The 12,477-nt window shown below is 48.8% G+C and overlaps 1 protein-coding gene across 7 annotated transcripts in view; it reads right to left on the reverse strand.

Annotated features, from left to right (window-relative positions):
- The window catches only part of LOC116946622 (focal adhesion kinase 1-like), a 69,097-nt gene continuing 56,620 nt past the window's right edge, over nt 1-12,477 (reverse strand). For 6 of the 7 annotated variants that reach the window (XM_076070019.1, XM_032961707.2, XM_076070024.1 and 3 more), the window contains 8 exons: nt 9,053-9,181; nt 8,360-8,491; nt 6,963-7,025; nt 6,288-6,330; nt 5,366-5,475; nt 2,264-2,419; nt 2,046-2,126; nt 1-921 (listed from right to left, as the gene is read on the reverse strand). In XM_076070019.1, coding sequence (XP_075926134.1) covers nt 694-921; nt 2,046-2,126; nt 2,264-2,419; nt 5,366-5,475; nt 6,288-6,330; nt 6,963-7,025; nt 8,360-8,491; nt 9,053-9,181 — 942 coding nt within the window. In that variant the 3' untranslated portion in view covers nt 1-693. The remainder of the gene's footprint in view (nt 922-2,045; nt 2,127-2,263; nt 2,420-5,365; nt 5,476-6,287; nt 6,331-6,962; nt 7,026-8,359; nt 8,492-9,052; nt 9,182-12,477) is intronic. The other variant, XM_032961714.2, reaches the window with a different exon arrangement.

Here is a 12,477-nt window from a genome sequence, read left to right on the forward strand (position 1 = left end):
CCCCACCCCGAAACAAAATCTCACAGCGTCGTCACTTGCGAACGCCGGCACACCGCCCACCTCTCTCCCCCTTGCTCGCATTAGCAAGAAGGTGCCCCCCCCGGGCCACTTCTCTCACGGAGCGGTAGTGAATCTCAATGGACTCGAGCGCAGCCGACGTCCCCAGCCCCGACGCACGCACCGTGACGACGACGAACGACAGCGTCCGCGCGTCACAAGCCGGTCGCTACTTTTTTTTTTGGTACGGTTGTAGCAACAGTTTCGGGGGGGGGGGTCATCGTCCAACCACCCCCCGCCCCCCAAGGGCCAGGTAGGCAACCGCCCGCCGCGAGTCGGCAGCACGTAACGGGTCACCGTCACTGGAACCGAATCGGCGGCACTTTGCCGGCGCAATGACTGGACCAGTGGCGACCCCTGGGGGCACCAGCCAACAGCCACGAACCGACCGACGACTCGCCCGTACGACTCCGCGGCAGAAATGAGTGACGGAGAGGAAATCGATTGTTCTAAAAATTAAAAATAAGCCTCCGCGTTGGTGGTGGTGGACGGCGGGGGGGGGGGGTGGGGCCCTTGATAGATATGCGGATCGGCGATGCCAGCCGAGGAAGATTTCAAACCGGCGCTCTTGCGTGGATCGCCGGGAGGGCAGAGTCTCGGCGGGGGGAGGGTGTCGGCCGGGCGAGACCGGCGCCATCACCAGCGGGCGCCCCCGGCGGGCGCGACCGGCGCCATGAGGCGGATGCGCGCCTGGTCGACGACGTCCAGGAGGCTCTTGGCGTCCATGGCGAGCGCGTGCGCGGCGGTGAGCATGTGCTTCTTGTAGTCGTGCTGCAGCGTGGTCATGGCGTACTGCTGCGCCAGCTTCATCTTGCCGATTAGCTCGGCCAGGTCCGAGTTGAGCACCTTCTGCGCCATCTCCACCTGCGCATCCCGGCATAGGCGGCAACACACCACCCTTACACCTCGATTTCAAGACAAGTATTAACTCTTATCTATTATGCCTTCTTTCGTGTTGTCTCACACCTCCGGCTAGCATGGTTGGCTACATACGGTGCGAAAGAAGTTCAACATACGTACCCATACATTGTTGCTGATTGCTTGGCGATTTGGGCATGTGGGTCTATGCTAGGCAATCATGATATATATAAAATCATGAGCCAAATGGGCCAAGCCAAGGAAGCTCCCACCACAGCTGCTGCATCAAGTGTAACAATGACGGTAAATTATGGAACGACTTAATAGCCAATGACCTGAATACAACTTGTCACTCGTGCAACACAGGGCTCCCCGGTTTTCCTCATCGACCACAGGGGCAAGTGCTGTTATCGAGCAACTCTTGAGGCGGATGTTCATATACCGTTCCAGGTACTAATTTTCAGGCTGAACGGACCTAAACTAAACAAAACTATTTTTCATTGTATTAGGTAAGGCCCACTGAGCTATGTAGCTCTTTTCAGAAGCGACCTGGCCACAAATGATAGCTCAACGAAAGGGCTTATCATCACGTGGAAATGTATTGCAGCCAAATTACTCTAAAATACTCTAAACGACCTAATGAAGGCCAAAGAAAACATTCAGATATCACAAAGCCATGGACTGATAAGCATAGCCATTGGTGGGATTGGACCGCAATGCACGAACCACCGCACTGCCGGTTCCCACTCAAGTCTCCGATACCACCAACGCTTTTCAAAATCTGTTGGTAAGCACGTGGACCTCTTCGTGTCATCCGAGACAGACTGTAAGCAGAATGGTTAGGGTAACTAGAAATATTGACGGTCCTTTGTCAATCCACTGCTGGACAAATGCCTTCCCACGTCGTGTTGGTCCTAGCAGTTGTTTGACCGTACTTCACCACGCTGGTCAGTGCAGGTTGGTGAAGGGGGAGAGGGGGATTGGAGGTGGGGGGAGGCTAGGACCGATTCAGATATCATTCACCACCGATGTTGTCCTAGGCTGTGCAAACTCAAGTCTCCGGGTTCAAGTCACTGGGGTTCAGGGCACCCCGCCAACTTTGCAAATGGGAAGGCGGCCGCGGCACGCACCTCTCTGTGAGACGAGGACGGGAGCGTGGGGATCGCCTCGTCGACGCTGGCGAGCAGGGTCCTCAGCGACAGCCCCACGTCCTGCGGAGAGCGGCGACACAGTCACGTGCGGTGCGACGCTCGCACCCGAGTCCCGTCGCACGACAGCGGCACACCGCAAGCAGCACGCGTTACACACCGCACCGCCGAGTGCGTTCGCGGCGAGTCGGCGCCCTCACCTTGACCATGGCGACGTACTCGTCGGGCGCGGCGGGCTGGATCTTGGCCGACATCTCAAGCACGGCCTTGACGAGGGCCGTCACGTTCTCGTACACCTTGTCGTTGGTGCGGTCCAGGTCGGCCGTGGGGGGTGGCGTGATCTCCTGCGGGGGGGTCTGAGTCACACGCGCACGACGTTTCGATTGTAACTCTGGTGGGGCGCACGGGGGGGGGCAGTGCAGGGGGTAGAGGGGGGCAACTCAACTCCTCGTGAATGCGTGACAAGAAGGAAATCACGCCATGAGCTCTGCGTAATGTCCGCGTGATTATGTAACGCCTATTCGTCTATGTTATTCAATGTTTTCCAACTAGGGTTGAGAGTATTTATGCATTAAGCTGTCTGTCATCTCTCTGTCCATTATGGGGAGGGGGTGGGCACTAACTGATTAAATACAGTGAAAGTTAGATATAATCACACCTTGTATAAGCACAGTCCTCATACGAGTCACACATTCTTACTCTGGTTAAGAAGTCCAAAGGCGGCTTCCGATAGAAGCACACGACTTAAACTACGTTTTTTATTGTATTCACATTCAAAAGCAAGGCTAGGGGAGGAGCAAGCACGTGGGCTATACAGGTCGGAAACAACATGCTGCATAAAAACATAAAAGCGGCTGTTAGTTGCTATAAGAGTGGTGAGCATGCACAACTATTGCTAAAAAGCTCAAAAATAGGAGCAAGGTCAAAATGACCCACAACAATGAAAGGGCCACGTCAGGACAAAGCAGCGCACAGCAACACACGGCTCTCAGCTTACCCTCCAGAGCTGGTAGGCACGCAGATATCGGTAGCAGCGGCACAGAGCAAAATAAAAGAAAATATAATTTAACATTAGTCACGGGCAGACAGGGGCATTTGCGTAAAATTTGCACAAACACGAGAAAAACAAGCTCGATTCAACGGCGACAGATGCAGGTGGACGTCATTAAAAGGTCGCCATGTTTGAGCGTTAGCCCAGTAAACGTAACCACCCGGCCAGAGAGCACGAAGCATAGCTGATGACATGCATTGTAAAATAGAAAATGTTGGATTAGAAAAGCAATTAAAACATAATGCTCATGCAAAGGGTAAAAATAATTAAAATGTTACAACTTGTAATTCATTTGTTCGGAATATCCTTTTGTAAACATTCACATTTTCTTACGAAGTGTTTTGCATGAAAGCAAACCTACGTACTTTAAATCCCAGTTTACAAGACCCTGCTGCTGCCGTGTCATATCAACTGCTGCCATTCTGCATAAATTGTCGTTCGTGTCCGTCCACCTTGAATTCCCACAAATGTGAAAAAATATTCCAAAAGCAATTGCCAATCTTGTTCTGATCTGTCGAGCATCCAATGCCAAGAGATTTTGCGAGCCAAAATCTCAACACTGATGAAGCACAAAAAAGGGACAGCAAGCTGCAACCAACGGGATTTGTACCGCGTGCCGTTCGACAGTTCAGTTCCTGAAGAAGCTCGGGAGCTAAACGGACATGACAGCGAACAACCATAAAACACATCGCAGAGGAATAATTGACCGAAAAGCTAATTTGTCGAGAGGCCTGCACGGCAGCCGCAACGTCACCGAGCCTGCAACATTTGGAAGCCGAAGTCTCCCACGTCAATTCCAAGTAATTTCATTAAGTGATGCCAAATGCCTTGTAAGGCAAATTACTCGTGAAACCGAAAGCTATTTTCAGATGTGAAGCCAAACTAGGGTAAACGCAAACCCAAGGAATAGGGACATTGTGTGTGTGCACGTGTGTGCTCGTGTGCAAAATTGTGCCTTAGCAGACAACGCTCAAAAAGACAACATTTTAAAAACCTCCATGTTCTTGGTAACAATTATGGGGGGGGGGGGGTGTTTGCACGTTTTAATAAAAAAAAATCCAAATTGAATTTCATTGTGGCACTGGAATATTGAAATTTTCATGAGGAAGGTCAGAGTTCACGAGAATATTACGAGGAAATATATTCGGAGACAGCACTCGAAACTCGCACTGTTGGCCTCTTGACCTTAAAGTCAATCCCAGATGAATTGCTGCCAGCATAAAAAATGTTTCGTGAAATTAGGATGCTTATCGACAGACAAAAGAATAATTTCTCGCCCACCGCTTTGATGGAGGGGAGCGGAGGTGGGAGGTGGCGCTATAGACTGAACAGTGAAGATTGGCTCTTGAATAAATTACTTCAAATTGATGAAATTACTGCATTTGTTGCAGCTCTTGTGAGCACAGGAAGGCACGGGAACAAACCGGCCTCATGCACCGCACGCACAGCTTGAGCAAAATCCATCGGGAGGACCTCGCGATTGATAAGCAATAAAGTCACCGTGCTCTGGTAACAAGCACAAATCAAAGACGTCACATTGACAACTAGGCAATTGGGCTCGGGCGGGGGACACTTGGCTGGAGGGGGGACGACGGCCGATGGATGAGAATGGGGTGACACCAGGGGTGGCGGCGGCTAAGGGAGGGAGAGGAATTGGATCACTTCACATGCCGGAGATGGATGGTAGCAGTGCTGGGACCGTGAGCGATGGTGATGGCGTGGGAAGGAATTTCGCCCAGTAGTGGATGGGGCTGATGATGATGATGAAAGGCCCATGGCACGCGCTGCGGTGACGTGGCGGGGTCGTCGCATGCTTGCTGCGTGTTGCAGGGGTTCACGCCGTCTGCTACGCAGCGTAGTTTACTGATTCCGTGGCATCATTTGAAAAGGCCATGTATGATGGTGACACGGTCCAGATTTGATCGATAACTGGCAAATTGCTTCAATGAAAAACACAACGTACCAACATCGACCCCTACTGGCAGACTAATGCCCATTTTCAGGCTGGTGCTGAGTACACCTTTGTGCCACATTGAGACAGCTGCCACTGGTAGTACCCCTATGCCAGAGCCTGCAGCAGGGCAGCATTGGTTTGGTCGAGATGTTAGGCCAAGGAATTTAAACAAGTTTTCCATTCAAATGCAAATCCCTTCTCTGTAACCGAGACTGTCAGGCAGGTAGTTGTCATCCCCAACTGAGTGCAGCTGGGATTTGAGCACGTGGTGCCAAGGGTAGGCCCCCCCCCCCTCACCTTAGGGCCCCCGTTCTGGGCTTCGGGGGCGGCGGTCACCATAGCGGGTAAGCCGGGCTGGTGGGTTGGGGCGCCCGGGCGAGGCGGCTTCCTAGGCGGCGCCGGTGGTTCTGACATGGTCGACCAAGGGAATGCAAGGTTTCACACTCGGCGAGCCACATTCACGTTCACCTCACTTCATCTCAGAATCGGCATCTTTATTAAAGACTGGAGGAATCCGACGAGCTGCTAAGCTCTTTAAAACTCAGATGTCCGGTCTGAAATCAGAAGGCTCGTGTCGACCCCAACCGTCAGCCGAAAACACGGCGGGGCACTGACGGCAAGGCACGTTACACACCTCGAGGGATCTTTACACATTGCAGAAGAACCCCTCTTAATGAGCACCCCTGTTAACGACTAATCGCTTAACGACGGGCCTCCATAGAGCGCAATGTGTTAGCTTCTCGACCATTCACCTGATAACAACAGGCTCACGACGAGCACGCGACCGCCATTGTCGGCCAATCGGCGAGCTACAAAAGTGGTCTGACCAGGCCTCGTCCAATCAGTGACGTCTATTCATGAGCGTTTGGGGCATTGTTTACATTCATTGTATGCTGCGCTTGTGAAGTGGAAACATGAATTGCTTAACGACCAAATCACTTCATGACCGTTTTCGTGGAATCAATTACTGTCGTTAAGAGGGGTATAATTGTACAAGCGTTAAGTGAAATGCGTGGAAACTGTACATTTCTATGTGGCCATTAAATAGGTCAATGCCTGAGGTTTTTTTGAGCAACTTGTGCCAATATTGTATAACTACTGTGACCCATAAAGGAATATAACACACATTATAAACGTAAAAACTGTCGAGTTCTGAGAAATTCACACTTATAAAACTGTTCAGAAATTAAACCGGATGCATGACAAATGAACTACTCACCGGGTTTACCCACTGGCTGATAGACGGGTTGGTGTTCGGAGCTCTGTTGCAAAGCATACGTTCGAAACGATAAATCGGTGAAATATAAACAAAGCATTTAAAACCCAAAACAAGAAAAAAGATAGGTGTGATACTGCGTCGGCGGTCATGCGCGAGCACAAATAACAGAACCTTGACACGTTCAGTCAATAAGGCTGCCCTAAAGAGGAAAATATAAAATAGCCGATGTTTGGAGCAACGGCCGTTCTTCATAGCAGAGAGAGCAAAATAAAATAAGGTTGAAAATGAATTTACAGCCCGATTGTTCGGGGTAACAAGGAGGAGGGGGTGGCCCAACTAAAACACGGATGAATGCCAAAACATGCGTAATTTTACGGTGTCAAACAATATTTAATCCATTTACCTCTGTATAATGGGGGGATGGGAAGACAGTGTTGCCATCTGTTCTTATTATTTCTTAAGAGTAATCGGTTTGCTCGCTCGATCTGGGGAACTAAGTGTGCATCGGGCCATTGATCCCCAACGAGTGAGGAGCGGCTAACAACGAAACCGGCACGTGAACATTAAAAAAAATTGTCACAAACACGATTAATCCGCAACCCGGATATAATCCGCGGGTAAACCGGGAGTTGACTGCACTGGGTGATTGTTTAGGGTCAAGTCAGGTCACAGCACCATTCCGCGATATCCGCTGTCGTGAAGGCCGTCACTGTTCCGGGACGTCCAGTGATCTGGTTTCTGGAGAAAGAAAATCTTGATTTAACGAGAAAGAAAAACCATGCGTGCGCATGGATTCTGTAACACTTTCCAACGTGTGTTTGTCCAGGGCAGAATGTAACGACGCTTGCTGTCACGCGAGGCCCCGCAAGGAAGCAGTGCGTCTGGAGGCCACGACGAGATGGCAAGGCTCGGATAGCGGGGGCTCGCCCGGGGAGACGTGGGAAACGCCTTGAGTCGATATCGCCGGATTTCTCGACACGGTCGGTCCCCCTAAGTGCAACGCAACTTTACGCAAACAAGCGCCGTTCTTATTGGATCACCATGATGTGCGTTACCGCGCCCCAAAGTTAAAGGCAGACGGACAGAGCTAATGCTTGTAAAAAAAACTGCCACAAAACGTAAATAACAACAACAACGTGTTGGTTTAACTACAGACTCTACAAGAAGAAGGGGGAGATTCCAGTCCAGCTCACACTCGTTTCTTGTCGAGAATCATAAGCTACACAGTGCTGAACAGAATGTATTACTGCAGTCTCCAGACAAGCCTGACACCCAGCAAATAGGGAAGTCTGCATGGCATTGCACGCAACCTATAAATAGCCAGTATCCAGACAAGGTTGTGCTTTAGCCTTGAGTTTGGAGTATAATTAGACTTAAGACAACGTCCAGCCTTAACGGGAATTATTACCATTCTCAAGAAGGTTTGGGGAGGCTGGACTTAGATGGTGCGGGAATTTGTTGAGAAACTACAAACGAGGTACAACGAGAAGGGCAATGGAGATGACACCGGTACACAGCTCGGGGAACAGAGGGAGACCGAGGGTGAGGGGGGAGGACGCGGTGGAACTGGATATGAGGACAGTGGACGTGGCTCGAGAAAAGGCGCAGAATAGAAGCACGTGGAGGAAGAAAATCTGAGGAGCTGACCCCATGTTAAACGAAACTATTTTTTTTTTATTTTACCAGGTAACGCCCACTGACAGCTCCTGTTCAGAAGCGACCTGGCCACAAATTGTTGCACAACGAAGTGACTTATCGCGTGGAAATTTATACCAACCAAATACTAAATGTGGAGGGAATAACCAGAGGACTCGGATAAAAATCCACGCGACCACGAGGAGTACATGCAAACTCCAAATATACAGCAGGCTTCAGGGTCGAGCCCACGATCTCCTGTATACCACGCGAGGTAGTTAACATCTCGCCACCGTGGTGCCCCTTGCAACAATGTGACATCTAATTTAGAAGATAACATCCGAAGTCGATAACCAATGCGCACCAAACTTCCCTGGCCCCCAAAAGATTTTGCTCATACAACCATGCATTCGAGCGAAGCAGGGCAGAGCTTGTACCAGAAGGCGTTCCTCGTTCTCCAGCCACTTCTCGTCGGCGACCATATCCTGCTGCTGCTGATGCAGCCGTTGCTCCAGCAGCGCTTGCTCCAGCTCCATGACCCGGCGAGCATGCTCCGGTCCGTCGTAGGACTACCGGTAGAGAAAATACGTTGCTCAATATTAGGCGCCTCGTAGATTTTCGCGGTTGTGCTGCATGGCTATCCCGACATGTTTTTGTTGGGGTAGCACACAGTTTTGTTCGCCACGATGTCCGAAGTTTCGGAAGAAGCTGCCAGAAGCGAGGAGCGAAACGTCGGGAAGTCGTGCCAAACACCCGCAACTCGAAAACACATCGGAGAGCTGGGCACTGAGCTGAACGCTGCTCAATATGTGCATGTGTTTGCTGTGAAGCTCCCAGAATCACTCACTTTATCAAGGTAAACAAATGCAGGTGACAGGATTCACTGCCCGGGGAATGTTTGGAATGATGCGGTGCACAATAAATACTTTCACATGCAGAGACAAATATGGGAAAACGGCGGTGATGCCTGCTTATTTACTTTGTTACTTATATTCGCTCTCCAAGGACAAGTCCACAATTATTACGTAGTTACGAATGTAAGAGCCGTTCGAATTTTTGTTGCCGTGTCTTCCTTCGCCAAATACCCCCCCCATCCCCCCCGCCCTACGTTCGCTGGCACCATAACGCACCTCGCTGCTGATGGGGCGCGCAGGCGAGAGCTCGCCCGAGTGTGGCTGGATCCAGGTGTCACTCAGGGGACCCGTGCTCTGGTAGATGGGCCCTGCCACAGCTGGCATCGCCACCGAGGATCCCACCGCCTACAGGATGCAACAGATTTTGCAAGCTGCTGCTGCTGTTCATTCATCAAGCACAGTCGGCCAAGGACCGTTGCGTCAAGCGTGTAACCTCTTGCGACAGCATTCACGTAAACCGCTCTTGCTGCCATACCCCGGCATCTCGAGTAATTTGTTTGATCCACGGATCACGGGGGTGGCGCCATTCTTTTGAGGGTTGCAGTCTACTCCGAACGTCGACCGCCAATTGAAGTGCGCAATCTGCTGCAGGAGTTTGCGCATCAAGAAGGGGCTGCTACTGCTGATAAACAACTATGGTCAGCTTCCACACAATTATTTCCCAGAAGCGTAAACGCACGGGATTATAATCGTCACGCGTGGACTATGGGGTTATCAGACGCGCTCCACTACAGGCATCTTCGGCTTAAAAAAACAGCTGAACATCATTTAATGTTTAGACCCTCGATACAATTCAGGGTCTGGGTTGACTCATTAGTTGGGGGGTGGGGGAGAGTCCTCTTCCTCTTAAACTCATCGCCTAAACCACAGAGAAAAAAATCAATTTGACAAAGGATAACATAGCGAGAGAAGGCAGAGGAAGACGCGAGAAGAGACGGAAGCGAGATGAAACTAGAGAATTCGGAGGCTGCGACTGAACAAGAACAACGAAGGAGAGGAAGCAACGGAAGAAAACAGGAGAGGCCCTTTCCCAGGATTGGGAAGTTACAGGCCGACAACAACAACCTCATATTCTTAGTTTTTTCGGTAAAGTCACGTTGAAGAGAAACAACAAAATAACAAAATATATATAAAAACAATAAAAAAAATTTTCACGACGTTTCGACCATAACTCAAACGGTCATCATCAGGTGTGTCGGTTTGCATAAATTTATTTTGAAAACGGCATATTTATTTATTTATATATATAAAAATAACGTTTGCGTCACGTGCAACGATGGCAGTTTGCCAGGACTAGTCCATCTATTTTTTGAAAAGAGGAGGGGGGAGACGAAATTTGTTTTTATGTATGCTGTCTGAAAGGCACTGTAAGCGTGAACAATCAATCAAGAACTGAAATGATTTATCAAATCTTTCCAATGATTGCTAAGATAGAATCCATCTTCTCGGTTGAAATTGTCTCTGTGTTTGTATATGTGGATAGCCTCATGAACGAATCTCTCATGGAAGCCAGATGGCTTACAAAGAACCTCCGTCTTGGAAAAGTCAATGGCATGTGAGCCTACTGAATTAGAACAATGATCTGCTACGGCCGAGGTGTTGGTCCTACCGTGTTTAAGGTCTGCTTTATGTTCACGAATGCGGTCCGAGATATGGCGTTTGGTTTCTCCAATGTAACTACTACCACAGAGGCAACTTAGTTTGTAGACACCAGGGTATTGTATGTCCGGAATCACATCTTTTACAGACGGAACCAGATCACGGATTTTATGTAATGTGTTGAAACGGACCTGGATCTTGTGTTTATTCAAGATTTTGGAGATCTTTTTTGTGATCCCAGCAATGTAGGGTAAAGTGATGGTTTTGAAAGGCTCCTCAAGAGGGTTCTTCTTCATGGTTTGAGTGATAGCTTTGCGGATTGTATAGTCGGAGTAACCATTAGCCCTAAGAGCTTGGTGTACGTGCTTGAGTTCACTGCTTATGTGTTCCTGGTCGGATATGCATTGGGCTCTATGATACAGAGTCTTGATGAGAGAATTCTTCTGTGATGGATGGTGGTGGGAATCCGGTTTCAGATAAGCATCCGTATGGGTAGCTTTCCTGTAGACAGAGTGGCTCATTGAACCATCAGGTCTCTTTTTAATTAGGACATCCAAAAAAGGTATCTTGCCATCTATTTCGACTTCCATGGTAAATCTGATGGCTGGGTGTATGGAATTGATGTGGTCGAAGAATTGGTCTAGAGCAGGCCGGCCATGTGGCCAGATGACAAAAGTGTCATCCACGTACCTCTTCCATAAGGTTGGGCGCAGAGTGGCAGTCTGGATGGCGTCAGTCTCAAATTTCTCCATGAAAATGTTAGCTATAACTGGAGAAAGGGGGGAGCCCATTGGGGTGCCCTCAGTTTGTTTGTAGAAAGTTCCATTCCAAGTGAAGTATGTATTGGTTAAACAGTGTCTCACCAGGGGGGGTACCTCAGTGTTTAGTCCTTGATGAACTAAGTCTTCAATGATTGCAATGGTGTCAGGTACAGGAACCTTGGTGAATAAGGAAACTACATCAAAACTGACAAGCAGGTCGTCTGGGGACAGGGAAATACCCTTGATTGTTGATACCAGGTGAGTAGAATTTTGTACCGCAGAGGTGGTCTTTCCAGTGAAAGGACGCAGGATTTCAGACAAAAAACGAGCTAGTTTGTAGGTGGGGGAGCTGATAGTAGAGACTATGGGACGAAGAGGTGTATCAACTTTATGTATTTTTGGTAAGCCGTATAATCTTGGTGGCCTGGCAGCAGAAGGTTTCAACGAAAACTGTTTAGATTGATCAATTAATGCGGTTGAATCAGAAATTATTTTGTTGGTTTGTGTGACGAGGCTGTTGGTGGGATCTCTTTTTATTTTTGTATAACTACCATCGTCGAGTAATTCTTTAATTTTGTTGTTGTATTCTATTTTATCCATGATAACAGTAGCATTGCCTTTGTCAGCTGAGAGAACTACAATATCATTCCTCTTTTTTAATTTATATAATTCAAAACGCTCATCTTTGCTGAGGTTGCTAGCTGGCATCTTAGCGTTTTTGAGGGTTGCAGCGATTTCAGATCTTGCTACGTCTGCAGCGATGTGACCCAGGCCCCTGAGAGCAACGTCTACTTGGGCAATTATATCATTAACTGGTATGTGTTTAGGTGTGACTGCAAAGTTTAGACCTTTAGCTAAAACGGATTTCAGACCATCGGAAATAGAACTGTTACTGCGATTAATTACGACTTTATTAACGTCTAACTTTTTGGTGTGTGGGTCCGGTCTTTTGTTGAAGAGGAGGTTAAATTTGGAAATCAGGTTTTCCTTACATTTGGTCGACATAGTAGCAGCTGAAGAGGCAGTCATATTGTCTACATGTTCCCAATCCGATGTGGACATTATTGCCGTCAATGATAAGTGTGATTTGTAGAGTGTCTTGTCTAACTGATCTAGTTCTGTGCGTATAAGTCTGATTTTTTCTGAGATAAGAGCTAAGCTAGTTTTGAAAAGAATTCGTTTCGCATTAGAAGAAGTTACAGTAGCAGAGGTGAGTGTAAATGCGATTGGTAGTGAACTCAAGCACGTACACCAAGCTCTTAGGGCTAATGGTTACTCCGA

Source organism: Petromyzon marinus, chromosome 27 (assembly GCF_048934315.1).
Source record: "Petromyzon marinus isolate PM22_M1 ecotype Great Lakes invasive population chromosome 27, UKy_Petmar_22M1.pri1.0, whole genome shotgun sequence".
Taxonomy (NCBI): Eukaryota; Metazoa; Chordata; class Hyperoartia; order Petromyzontiformes; family Petromyzontidae; genus Petromyzon; species Petromyzon marinus.